At 45.2% G+C, this 13181-nt stretch overlaps 1 protein-coding gene across 2 annotated transcripts in view; it reads left to right on the forward strand.

Moving 5' to 3' along the window:
• Window positions 1–13181, forward strand: part of LOC110529794 (leucine-rich repeat and fibronectin type-III domain-containing protein 2) — a 159788-nt gene that overhangs the window by 127011 nt on the left and 19596 nt on the right. For both annotated transcript variants that reach the window (XM_021612328.2, XM_021612329.2), the window contains one exon: window positions 7661–9057. In XM_021612328.2, coding sequence (XP_021468003.1) covers window positions 7682–9057 — 1376 coding nt within the window. In that variant the 5' untranslated portion in view covers window positions 7661–7681. The remainder of the gene's footprint in view (window positions 1–7660; window positions 9058–13181) is intronic.

Below are 13181 nucleotides of genomic sequence, written 5' to 3' on the forward strand. Positions count from 1 at the left end.
TGGGGAGGATGTGGGTGGGTGGATGGGGACTGAAGGGGGAATGGTTTGGGGTTATCTTTGTTGTGCATTTCTTTGATTGTTTTTGTACCTATAACCCCCTGTCTGAAAAAAATACACAAAACCAAATAAAAAGTTCTGGGGTTATTAAAATGAGAGAAAGAGACAGGGCTATGCAAAGGTGAGGGAGAGAGAGTGTTTTCTTTTCTCTTAGTTAGAATATGCTGATCTTTAGCCCAGGCTGTCACTTTTGATAAATGAGATCAGTGTTGCCCGAGAAACCATGCAGCCATGCGGGAAGAATTAAAATGGCACTGCAGCAGAAAAAAGGCGACACATCACAAGAGCGGAGCCTTACAGGGCGTGATGTTGTGTGTGTGTGTGTGTATGTGCGTGCGTGCGGGCATCTGTCTGTCTGTCTCGCTGTATCTGTCTGCCTTCCTGTGTGTCTGTAGCAGGATGCTCCATTTAACAAGCCGAGTGAACCACAGCTCTCCACTCCCTCCGCAATTCCCACCCTACCATGTACCCCTGCCATTTAGTCCTTCAAGCCCTCCTTCCCAGCCCAAATCACTGACATTTCCCCTAAACACAACCGTCTCCATCAACTTGGTAGTTTCCTCTCTAAAGTGCACACTCAGAACAGACGTCTTTGCAGACTCATGCAGCCCTCCATTCAGGAAGGGGATAGGGGAGAGGAGATATCTGTTCTGAAAGCTACTTAGAGCCCGTTCACTAAACCGCTAGCAGAAGGATGCTAATAGGCACCCGGTCTTGAAGATGAAATAAAGTATCAGTCCTGATCCAGCTTCTGCAGACAAAGACTCAACACCCAGATCGAGACGTTTACACTGGATCACTCTGTCTGCAAGGTGACAGAGATGGGATTGTCACATGCAGCCAGGCAGAACTCTCCCAATCCGATATCTTCATCTGACTAGAACTATGCAGCACACAATATTAACATGCACAGACAATCCAATATCTCAATCTCACTAGAAAACATATGGTATACAATCTGAACATACAGCATATGTACAGGCAGGCACTGTCAAAGTAAATGTGTGGGTGAATATATAAATCTCAGCCACACGTTCTTCCCTGTAGGCTATGTTATGATCATATATATAAGGGAAGATGTGTTGTACCTGCCTGCGATACCAATTATAGAACTGCAAGTGCCCACGTCTGAATGTGATGCGGAGGCTTGATAATTATCTGGGTCGGAAACATCTCACCTACTGCCGAGCCTCTTAATGAGAGAGATACCTGCTAAAACAATGCAAGAAACCGGTAGGAGTATCATATCCATGGAAATATGAATCATGGTTTATTTTCCGAGAAGTGTACCTTGAGGTCTTCGACTATATTTGCCGTGCTATCGTCTAGGACCTGAACAGTCAGCACCCCGTCAAGAACATCTGAACGTCGACAATCTATTTTCCCCTGAGTAAATTATGATTTGACAATAACAATGAATAATACAAGGATGATAAGAAACGAGCGAGCTTCTTCGATACAACCAACAATCGATTTGAAGAGTTCACAGTACAGTTGAAATCCTTTGGCTAAGAAGGGTTTGATTTGATTTGTTATTACAATGGATAACACCAGAATGATCACAAATTAGTCGTGTCATGTTGTCGTGGCCTCTGTGCTACCAACATTCTATCCAGGCGCCATGTGTTCCTCTCCTTTTCCTCAGGCAACTGATTAGCCCATATTGTAAGCAGACATTTGAACCTCTGTGATAATGTTCTGATGCACCTGCCAGTGGGTGAGCATGTTAGAAGCTAGACCTGTGAGGATTTTTTTGCCGGTCTAATTATAAACCCTTGTCAGAAATCGGGAGTTCCGGGATGCGAAATCTCAACCCTCGCAAAGGAAAACTCTCAGCCCCCCCCCCCCCCCCCCCCCCCCCCCCTTACCGGTCAGCTGTGTTTAGGCTACATATCCCTGTTTAATGATTAGCTTACATTCACATTCATTAGCAAAAAACCTTCAAATTGCAGTTCTTTCACAACAGTTTTTGGGAATCAAAAGTTTATTATATTTCCTTAAAGGTCCTGTGTTTAAACGTCCTCTCTCTCTCTCTAAGCAATATCAGGTACTGCTACGAATGGCATGTCCATCTTTTTGTGAGAAATTACACTGGTCACTCCATTTTTTGTAATAGTATTTACTTATATTTTTACCTTCATTTAACTAGGCAGGTCAGTTAAAGAACAAATTCTTGTTTACAATGACGGCCTAGGAGCAGTGGGTTAACTGCCTTGTTCAGGGGCAGAACAACAGACTTCTTTCTACCTTGTCAGCTCAGGGATTCGATCTAGCAACCTTTCACTTACTGGCCCAACGCTCTAACCATTATGCTACCTGCCGCCCCTGTTTATAAGGTATAAACAGCCCACGCTAGATGAGGCCACGCAAAAATACTTAAATAAATATTAGTAAATGGTTAATATGGACCTATATTAAACATCTATGAATGGCGTAATGATCAATATGAATACACATTTTACTAATCCATTCTAAATGCTTTATTATGTTCAACTGTCTGACTCAATCAGAACCTAAATATAAATGTATTTTACTCCAATGTTTGTAAACAAGGTAAATGTAAGTAAAAACGATATAGTCTTAAAAATGGTTCAAACTATAATTTTGATATCATGGACGGTCAATCTTTGCGTCCATAGCTCTGTCTTTGAACTTGAGAGTGATTACATTTCTCCAGACCCATCCCTCAGCTTTTTACTGAAACAGGGGCGGGGATTTGCTTTGTTATTGTTTCAACTGCTGATTTCCACTTTAAAGTGAAGCGTGCTCTCTTATCCATCCTTACAGCTTTGCCGTTTCTCTATTCACCGGGCCAACGATTAGCCACCTCCATTTTCTGGAGATCAAAAGCCCCAGAGATGCTTTGTGTTACCAAAGGTCTTTGAATTCTGCCGCAAGTCGACATAATTACAAATGTGGTTCAAATCAATTGATGCAAAAAAATGTCCTGCTTTATAGCATACGCTACTTTATATGGAAATCCTTGCAAGAAAATATACAGGTAATTGCCAAATTAAATGAAACACTTGAGTAAATGAGGGATACAAAGTATATTGAAATGGGTGCATGGTTAAGGTCCACTCAACCCTTTCGAGGGCAAGGTGAACACCAATAAACACACAGTCATCCTGAGAGATCACCTTTAACCTATGGGGAAACAACTCTATTCTGATGGGAGTGGTCTCATCTAGGATGACAATGCCACCAGCCACAGGGCACGAGTGGTCACTGAATTGTTTGATGAGCGTGAAAACGATGTAAGCCATATTCCATGGCCTTCTCAGTCACCAGATCTTAACCCAATTGAACACTTATGAGAGATTTCTGGAGCAACGCCTGACAGTGCGTTTTCCACCACCATCAACAAAATACCAAATTACGTAATTTCTCGTGGAAGCATGGTGTTGTATCCCTCCAATAGAGTTCCAAACACTTGATCTATGCCAAGGCTCATTGAATCTGTTCTGGCGTCTCAACACATTATTAAGACACTTCATGTTGGTGTTTCCTTTATGTTGGTAGTTACCTGTATATGAGAGAGAGAGAGAGAGAGAGAGAGAGAGAGAGAGAGAGAGAGAGAGAGAGAGAGAGAGAGAGAGAGAGAGAGAGAGAGAGAGAGAGAGAGAGAGAGAGAGAGAGAGAGAGAGAGAGAGAGAGAGAGAGAGAGAGAGAGAGAGAGAGAGAGAGAGAGAGAGAGAGAGAGAGAGAGAGAGAGAGAGAGAGAGAGAGAGAGAGAGAGACTAGGCTTGTACGTTGTTTGATAAACAGGGTATGACGGTGTGATGAAAGAGGGTGTGGATGTTGATGGATGAGTAGACAGTGAGGTCATAGAGGTGTATGTGTGTGTCACAGGCAGCTGGTGGCACCTTAATTGGGGAGGACGAGCTCATAGTAACGGCTGGAACAGAATAAATGGAACGGTATCAAACACATCCAACACGTGGTTTCCATGTGTTTGATACCATTCCATTTAATCCATTCAATTCCATTGCGCTTGTGCCCGCTTGCGTGCCTCATGTGTGTGTATGTTTGTAGGCCGCTTGTGTGTGTGGCTGACATTATCAAGATTAATAAGAGGAAGATTAATGAAGCAAGTCATAGACATCGCCAATGCTTTGGGCTTGAGTTATTACCCAGAATTCCCTGATCACAAAGAATACATTATGTTTACAGAATTATCTCCACTTGAGTGAATTATCCATTATTGGAATTGACCTGTGTCACATGACTTCCCCGAAAGGGACCTTACGGTGTCCTCAGAGGACCATAAATGACAGGAGCCATTAAAGGGCAACCTTTTCCATGATTAATGGCCCTGTCATAACTGCGGTGTGTTTTAGACAAATTGTACATGTGTTGCGGAACTGTTTAGACAACCTAAGCTTGCACAATTGTTCTGTATCCTGACTAGGTGTGTGCATTAGCGTGAAAGTAGCACAGGCGGGTTGTTGATGTTTAAGTTGGTGACTGTCACGTCCTGACCTTAGTTCCTTTTTTATGTCTCTATTTTGGTTTGGTCAGGGCGTGAGTTGGGGTGGGCATTCTATGTGTTTTATCTATGTTTTCTATTTCTATGTGTTTGGCCTGGTATGGTTCCCAATCAGAGGCAGCTGTCTATCGTTGTCTCTGATTGAGAACCATACTTAGGTAGCGTTTTCCCGCCTGTGTTTTGTGGGTAATAATTTTTCCGCGTGTGTTTGTGTGCACCTCGGTTGCGTCGCGGTCTTTGCTGTTTACCTGTTTGTTTTTTGGTTGTTTCGGTTTCACTTTCATTAAAAGATGTGGAACTACATGCACGCTGCGCCTTGGTCGATTCATGACAGGGAGTTTGAGGATAGCGAGCGTGACAGTGACAAACAAATTATAATACCAAAATGAAACTCCAGAAAGGGCATGTCAAACGAAAGACACCAAATCAAAAGCCCCACGGGTCGGGAGATCACACTCATTCAGCTGATTAGCTCGGTAATTCCCTCTACTCCCTCTGTGCACACCACAGACTTGTTATGCATACCGACGGCTCCTTACCTGGTCCCTGCTGCCACTGCCCCCTATAGGTAGGATGCATTTGACCTGTATTTCAACAGGGAGTCAGTCCCATTGAGACCAAGGTCTCTTCCGTAAGGGAGCCCTGCATGCACACAATTGACTAAATATAATAGAATACAAATATACAAAATGACAAACACACTCACAAAAAACGATGACGTCACTCAAAGAGGTCCTCAATTAACCTTGTGGACTGTTCAGAAGACACCATCAACTCTGAAGATTGTTCCGTATGGGTTGCTAAGACATTTACAGCTGATTTTCCAGAGTTAGTCATCCATGAGATTGGGTATGGTAACTCGTACGTCTGAAGGTTACTAGTGACGTCTATTATGGTAGTGTGCTACCACACTTACTGTACCAACATAACACATCGGGAGCTTGGGACTATAACGTTCTATCTGCAAAAAAAGATGATTCTGAGATAATTGGCATTACATTTCAGAACCCTCGTCGGTTTGACTGGTGTCAGCTATTTATATTGCATTCTTTTGAACTTAGCAACCAGAATTGGGGTATTTCGAGTACGATATACACCCCTCCAACCCCCCCAAACCCCTCTTTTTACGCTGCTACCTACTCTCTGTTTATCATATATGCATAGTGACTTTAACTACACATTCATGTACATACTACCTCAAATGGGCCGACCAACCAGTGCTCCCACACATTGACTAACCGGGCTATCTGCATTGTGTCCCACCCGCCAACCCCTCTTTTACGGGACTGCTACTCTCCGCTCATCATATATGCATAGTCACTTTAACCATATCTACATGTACATACTATCTAAATCTGCCTGACTAACCGGTGTCTGTATGTAGCCTCGCTACTTTTATAGCCTCGCTACTGTATATAGCCTGTCTTTTTACTGTTGTTTTATTTCTTTACCTACCTATTGTTCACCTAATAACTTTTTTTGCACTATTGTTTAGAGCCTGTAAGTAAGCATTTCACTGTAATACCTGTTGTATTCGGCGCGCGTGACAAATAAACTTTGGTTCGATTTGATTTGACATGACCAAATGCTCATCGAACATCTCATTCCAAAATCATGTGCATTAATATGGAGTTGGTCCCCCCTTTGCTGCTAAAACAGCCTCCACTCTTCTGGGAAGGCTTTCCACTAGATGTTGGAACATTGCAGGGAATATCTTCCGTTCGGCCACAAGAGCATTAGTGAGGTCTGTCACTGATGTTGGGTGATTAGGCCTGGCTCGCAGTCAACAATCCAATTCATCACAAAGGTGTTCGATGGACTTGAGCTAAGGGCTCTGTGCAAGCCAGTCAAGTTCTTCCACACCGAACTCGATTTCTGTATGGACCTGGCTTTATGCACTTGGGCATTGTCATGCTGAAAAAGGACAAGACTTTCCCCAAACTGTTGCCACAAAGTTGGAAGCACAGAATCCTCTAGAATGTCATTGTGTGCTGTAAGGTTAAAATGTCCCTTCACTGGAACTAAGGGGCCCGAACCATGATAATCAGCCTCAGACCATTATTCCTCCTCCACCATATTTTACAGTTGGTGCTATGCATTGGGGCATCCGCCAAACCCAGGTTCGTCTGTCAGACTGCCAAATGGTGAAGCGTGATTCATCACTCCAGAGAACTTGTTTACACTGCTCCAGAATCCAATGGCGGACGTGATCTTAGTCTTGTGTGTGGTTATTGTGCTGACGTTGCTTCCAGAGGTACTTTGGAACTCGGTAGTGAGTGTTGCAACTGAGGACAGACAATTTTTACGCCCTAAACACCTCAGCACTTGGCGGTCTCATTCTGTGAGCTTATGTGGCCTACCACTTCGCGGCTGAGCCGTTGTTGCTCCTAAACATTTACACTTCACAATAACTGCATTTACAGTTAACCGGGGCAGCTCTAGCAGGAAATTTGACGAACTGACTTGTTGGAAAGGTGGCATCATATGACAGTGGAACATTGAAAGTTGCTGAGCTCTTCAGTAAGGCTGTTCTACCGCCAATGTGTGTCTATGGCGAAGGCTGTGTGCTTGGTTTTATACACCTGTCAGCAACAGTTGTGGCTGAAATAGCCGAATCCACTCATTTAAAGGGGTGTCCACATACTTGTTTCATATGGTGTAGGTAGAGAACATTGAACAGAACAAAGTTCTAACTTAATTTTGACAAAAATGCAAATAGAACATGGTAAATATAAATGTTTTGATGTCTCACTGGAGCAACACTTGGTTAAATCTGCCTCTATGTATGACTGTCTTACGACTACACACACACACACACATCCATCCACATACATTCCTATCCGGCCATAAACAACAGATCAAATCTAGTTATAATCCATGTGGATTTGATGGCAGCTGTTGAGTTTGATCAAAATGCAGTCCAATCAATACACATCAAGATTACCCAGGGAGGCTGTCAACAACAGGCCCCAAAACCCCACTGCTCTAGGCAGAAACCCGCATAGATAGTTTACAGCAGCATGAGCTCATGATTGTCTGCCATAGCAATAGTGAAATGAGAAGTGCCCACTATGAAATAACTAATCATCTCTCTCTCTCTCTCTCCCTGTGTAGGTTCCTTTGTGTGACTCTACCATGGACCACATCCTCTGTTGCCTGCTGGTCCTGGGAACCGCAGTGATGATGGCCCATGCATGCCCTAAGTACTGTGTCTGCCAGAACCTATCCGAGTCCCTTGGGACCCTGTGCCCCTCCAAAGGCCTTCTCTTCGTCCCGTTGGACCTCGACCGGCGCACTGTGGAGCTCCGGCTGGGTGGCAACTACATCCTCCGCATCACTCAGCAGGACTTTGCCAACATGACCGACCTGGTGGACCTGACGCTCAGCCGCAACACCATCAGCTACATCCAACCCTTCTCCTTCGGCGACCTGGAGACCCTGCGTTCCTTACACCTGGACAACAACCGCCTCATGGAGCTGGGTCCAGAGGATCTCCGGGGCCTGGTTAACCTGCAGCACCTCATCCTCAACAACAACCAGCTGGGACGCATCTCAGACAGGACCTTCGAAGACCTGGCCCCCTCCCTGGAGGATCTGGATCTGTCCTACAACAACCTGAGGAGCCTGCCCTGGAACTCAGTCAAGCAGATGGTCTCCCTCCATCAGTTGAGTCTTGATCATAACCTCCTGGACTTTATCCCTGAGGGGACCTTTACTAATCTAGAAAGGTTGGCTCGCCTGGATCTCACCTCCAACCGGCTGCAGAAGCTGCCCCCGGACCCCATCTTCGCCAGGGCACAGGATTTGGTGCTGTTGACCACGCCCTACACCCCTCAGCTGTCCCTTAGCATCGGGGGAAACCCCCTGCATTGTAACTGCGAGGTGCTGTGGCTGCGGCGGCTGGAGAGGGACGACGACCTGGAGACCTGCGCTTCCCCTCCCAGCCTGAAAGGGCGCTACTTCTGGTATGTGAGGGAAGAGGAGTTTGTGTGCGAGCCGCCACTCATCACTCAGCACACTCACAAGATGCTGGTGCTGGAGGGCCAGACGGCCAGCCTGAGGTGCGAGGCTGTTGGAGACCCCACCCCTACCATCCACTGGATGGCCCCCGATGACCGTCTCCTTGGCAACTCATCCCGTACCGCCGTCTACCGCAACGGCACCCTGGAAATCCTCATTACCACCTCCAAGGACTACGGTACCTTCACCTGCATCGCTGCCAACGTGGCTGGAGAGTCCACCGCCTCTGTGGAGCTGTCAATCATCCAGCTGCCCCACCTTAGCAACGGCACCAGTCAAGCCTCGCAGCCCAAGTCCCGCCTCTCAGACATCACAGGCACCACTAGGATCAGCAAGGGGGTTCCTAAGAGCCCGCCTGAGAAAGTGGTCACTGTGTCAGAGGTGACAGCCATTTCAGCTCTGGTGAAGTGGACAGTCAGCAAGGCAGCGCCCAAGGTGAAAATGTTTCAGCTCCAGTACAACTGTTCGGACGATGAAGTCCTCATCTACAGGTAACAAATGCAGACTTTTTTAAACGTTTCATTCATTTTCAAATGAGAAGGTTCACCGATAGCTTTGATCTATGAAGTAACAAAATAACAAGTTGTAATATATTGTATGGAGGAGACACTCAATACAGGTGTTGTTTTAACACTCCAGGTGACTTGTTTTGATTGCCTGAAGAGAATTTGTCTCTCAGCTTTCACCAAAGATAGATGGAGTACAGTAAACAATGCCTTTTACACTAGACAAAATGCACAGCATCAATAACAATGCCACGTGTACAGAACTTTCAGCCTTTCAAACCGAGTTGTCCATAATAATCGAGCTAATATAGCTCGATCCAAAGTGATCCATCCATCATCCATTGCTTTTGTCTGTCCGTTGAATTGTACGACAGCGAAACAACTCACTCTCCAATTTTACACTGCCTTTTTCCGCTAAGCGCTGCATGGCCGTTCGGCTCGCTTATGCTTAGTAGGCCATAAGCAAGAGAATTCCATCCCTAAAATCAATGGGTGGATATTCTGTCAATCCAGAGCTATTTGATGAGGCTGAAAATGTATTACTGGAAACTGATACATTGTAAAGTAGCACATCTCCAAACGACTGTGAAACCAGCCAGAAAGGAAATCCAATTACTTAATGCCATTTAAATCAGTTACTCTGTTAAAACCTTGAGAACGTCAGATAATTTCAGCTGGAGCCTCGGGAGATGTACCCCTTTCGTTATATATTTTATTTTATTTCTCTGTCATCAGCTTTTTCAGTCATTGCCACTACAGTTCGTTATTATAGTGTTTTAGTTTAAAACATTACTTATTTCACTGGAATTGGACGGTAGATTATAAATTGCCATTATAACAGGGATGATTAAAATTATAGTGTAAATCTTGCAACCTATAGTCAGTGTCATCAAACATTTTTAGAATAGGAGGGAATGGCAGCTGTTTTCCGAGCTCCTGACCAATTGTGCTATTTTGTGTATTTTTTTTGCACTGATCTTAACTTTTTTTGTACATAATGTTTCCGCCATCGTGTCCTATGCTTCTGGACATCAGAACTGCGATCACTAAATCGACGACTTCTACTTCAATGAGTAGGAGGCGAAAGACATACTGGACCAGGCCCTAATCCCTGACACTCGAAGGACGTGAAGACTGCTCTATAGGGGCCGGCACACGGGCACCCTGGTGAGAATATGGTGGAGAATTAAACATTTGAATCTACATTCTCTGTTCTATTGGCGAATGTGCAATCGCTGGAGAATAAACTGGACAAGCACCGTTCGGACATTAAGAAATGTAATATCCTATATTTCTCGGAGTCTTGGATGAATAAGGACATGGATACTATACATCTAACTGGCTTTTCTATGCATCGGCAGGACAGAATGTCAGAGTCCGCTAAGATCAGGGGGTGGTGTGTGTGTCTCTTTGGAAAAATCTCCTGGTGCGCAATCTCTAATATTAAGGAAGTCTCTACGTACTGCTCGCCTGAGATACTATACGTCGTGATAAGCTGTAGACGATACTGTTTACCAAGAAAGCTTTCATCTTTCACAAACTGATGCTGGCATTAAGACCACACTCAACCAACTTTATAAGGCCATATGCAAACAAGAAAACACTCATCCAGAGGCGGAGCTCCTAGTGGCCGGTGATTTTAATGCAAGAAATCTGAAATCCATTTTTATCAGGTATGAAGGTAAGACCCAGATGCAGACCACATTGAATAAAGAATAGTTTAATATTCCAACAGGGGCAGTAAATAGACAGATCAAGGCAGGCAGTAGTCAGTAAACCAGTGGGGCAACGGTACCGGGTGGCAGGCAGGCTCAGAGTAAGGCAGAGATCGGTAATCCAGAGGGGGGCAAAGGTACAGGTCGGCAGGCAGGCTCAGGGTCAGGGGCAGGCATAGTGGTCAAGCAGGCGGGCTCGGAGTCAGGACGGGCAAAGGTCAAAACCAGGAGGGCGAGAAAAAGAGACTGGAGAAAGCAGGAGCTGAGACACAAAACGCTGGTTGACTTGAACAAACAAGACGAACTGGCAACAGACAAACAGAGAACACAGGTATAAATATACAGGGGATAATGGGGAAGATGGGCAACACCTGGAGTGGGGTGAAGACTATCACAAAGACAGGTGAAACAAATCAGGGTGTGACAGTTTTACCCCATTTGTACCAGCATGTCACCTGTGCAACTCACACGGACAAAAACTCTAGATCACCTTTACTCCACTCACAGAGATGCATCCAAAGCTCTCCCCCACCCTCCATTCAGCAAATGGGACCATAACTCTATATTCCTGATTCCTGCTTACAAGCAAAAACTCAAATAGGAAGTACATGTGACACACTCAATACGGAAGTGGTCCAATGAAGCATTGCTACAGGACGCTAAGCTACAGGACTTATCCGATGCCATTGAGGAGTTTACCACATAAGTCACCAGCTTCATTAACAAGTGCATCAACAACGTTATCTCCACAGTGACCATACATACATATCCCAAAAAAAGAAATCCATGGATTACGGGCAACATCCGCAGTGAGCTAAAAACTAGAGCTACCGCTTCCAAGAACCAGGATACTAATCAGGGTTGCTTATAAGATATTCCGCTACGCCCTCCGAGGAACCATCAAACAGGCAAAGCATCAATACAGGACTAAGATCGAATCCTACTACACCGGCTCTGACACTTGTCGGATGGGGCAGGGCTTGCAAACTCTCACAGATTACAAAGTGAATCCCAGCCATGAGCTGCCCAGCAAGCATACAGGACGAGCTCAATGCCTTTTATGCTCGCTTCGAGGCAAGCAACACTAAACCATGCATGAGAGCACCAGCTGTTCCGGATGACTGTATGATACATAGCCGATGTGAGTAAGACCTTTTAAACAGGTTAACATTCACAAGGACGCAGGGCCAGATGGATTATCAGGATGTGTCTTCACTGACATTTTCAACCTCTCTATGACCCAGTCTGTAATACCTACATGTTTCAAGCAAACAACAATTGTCCCTGTGCCTAAGAAAGCCAATGTAACATGTCTAAAGGACAACCGCCCCATAGCACTCACATCTGTAGCCATGAAATGCTTTGAAAGTCTGGTCATGGCTCACATCAACACAATCATCCCAGAAACCCTGAACCCACTGAAATTTGCATACCGCCCCAACAGATTCCCAGGTGATGCAATCTCTATTGCACTGCCCTTTCCCACCTGGACATAAGTAACACCTATGTGAGAATGCTTTTTATTGACTACAACTCATCATTCAACACCATAGTGCCCTTCAAGCTCATCAATAAACTAAGAAACATGGGACTAAACACCTCCCTCTGCAACTGCATCCTGGACTTCCTGACTGACTGTCCACAGGTGGTGAGGGTGGGCAACAACACATCTGTCACGCTGACTCTCAACACGGGGGCCCCACAGGGGTGTGTGCTCAGTCCCCTCCTGTACTCCCTGTTCACCCACGACTGGGTGGCCGTGCAAGACTCCAACACCATCATTACGTTTGCAAACGACACAAGGCTGGTAGGCCTGATCACCGATGATGATGAGACAGTAATAATATTACATCATATTTCAGTGTCAAGAAGATAATCTGACCTGAAATCAGATGATCTAACAAAAATAAAACATTAATACAATTTACAGATACACGTCAAAAAGTCCGTTACAAAACACACAAGCTGTGTTCCAAAATGTAAAAGTAGAAAGTAGTGTGGTACCAGGACAACAATCTCTCCCTCGATGCGGGCAAGACAAAGGAGCTTATTGCCACAATTCACATCGACAGGGCTGTAGTGGAGGCCGGTCAATAGCTTCAAGTTCCTTACTGTCCACATCATTCAGGACCTATCCTGGTCTAAACACACCAGCACAGTTGTGAAGAGGGCATGACAACGCCTCATCCCCCCCAGGAGGCTGAACTGATTTGGCGTGGGCCCTCAGATCCTCAAAAAGTTATACAGCTGCACCACTGAGAGCATTTTGACTGGCTGCATCACCACTTGGCATGGCAACTGCTCGGCATCCAACTACAAGGCGCTACAGAGGGTAATGTGCATGGCCCAGTACATCAATGGGGCCGAACTCCCTGCCATCCAGGACCTCTAATA

This window comes from Oncorhynchus mykiss, chromosome 8, assembly GCF_013265735.2.
Source record: "Oncorhynchus mykiss isolate Arlee chromosome 8, USDA_OmykA_1.1, whole genome shotgun sequence".
Lineage (NCBI taxonomy): Eukaryota > Metazoa > Chordata > Actinopteri > Salmoniformes > Salmonidae > Oncorhynchus > Oncorhynchus mykiss.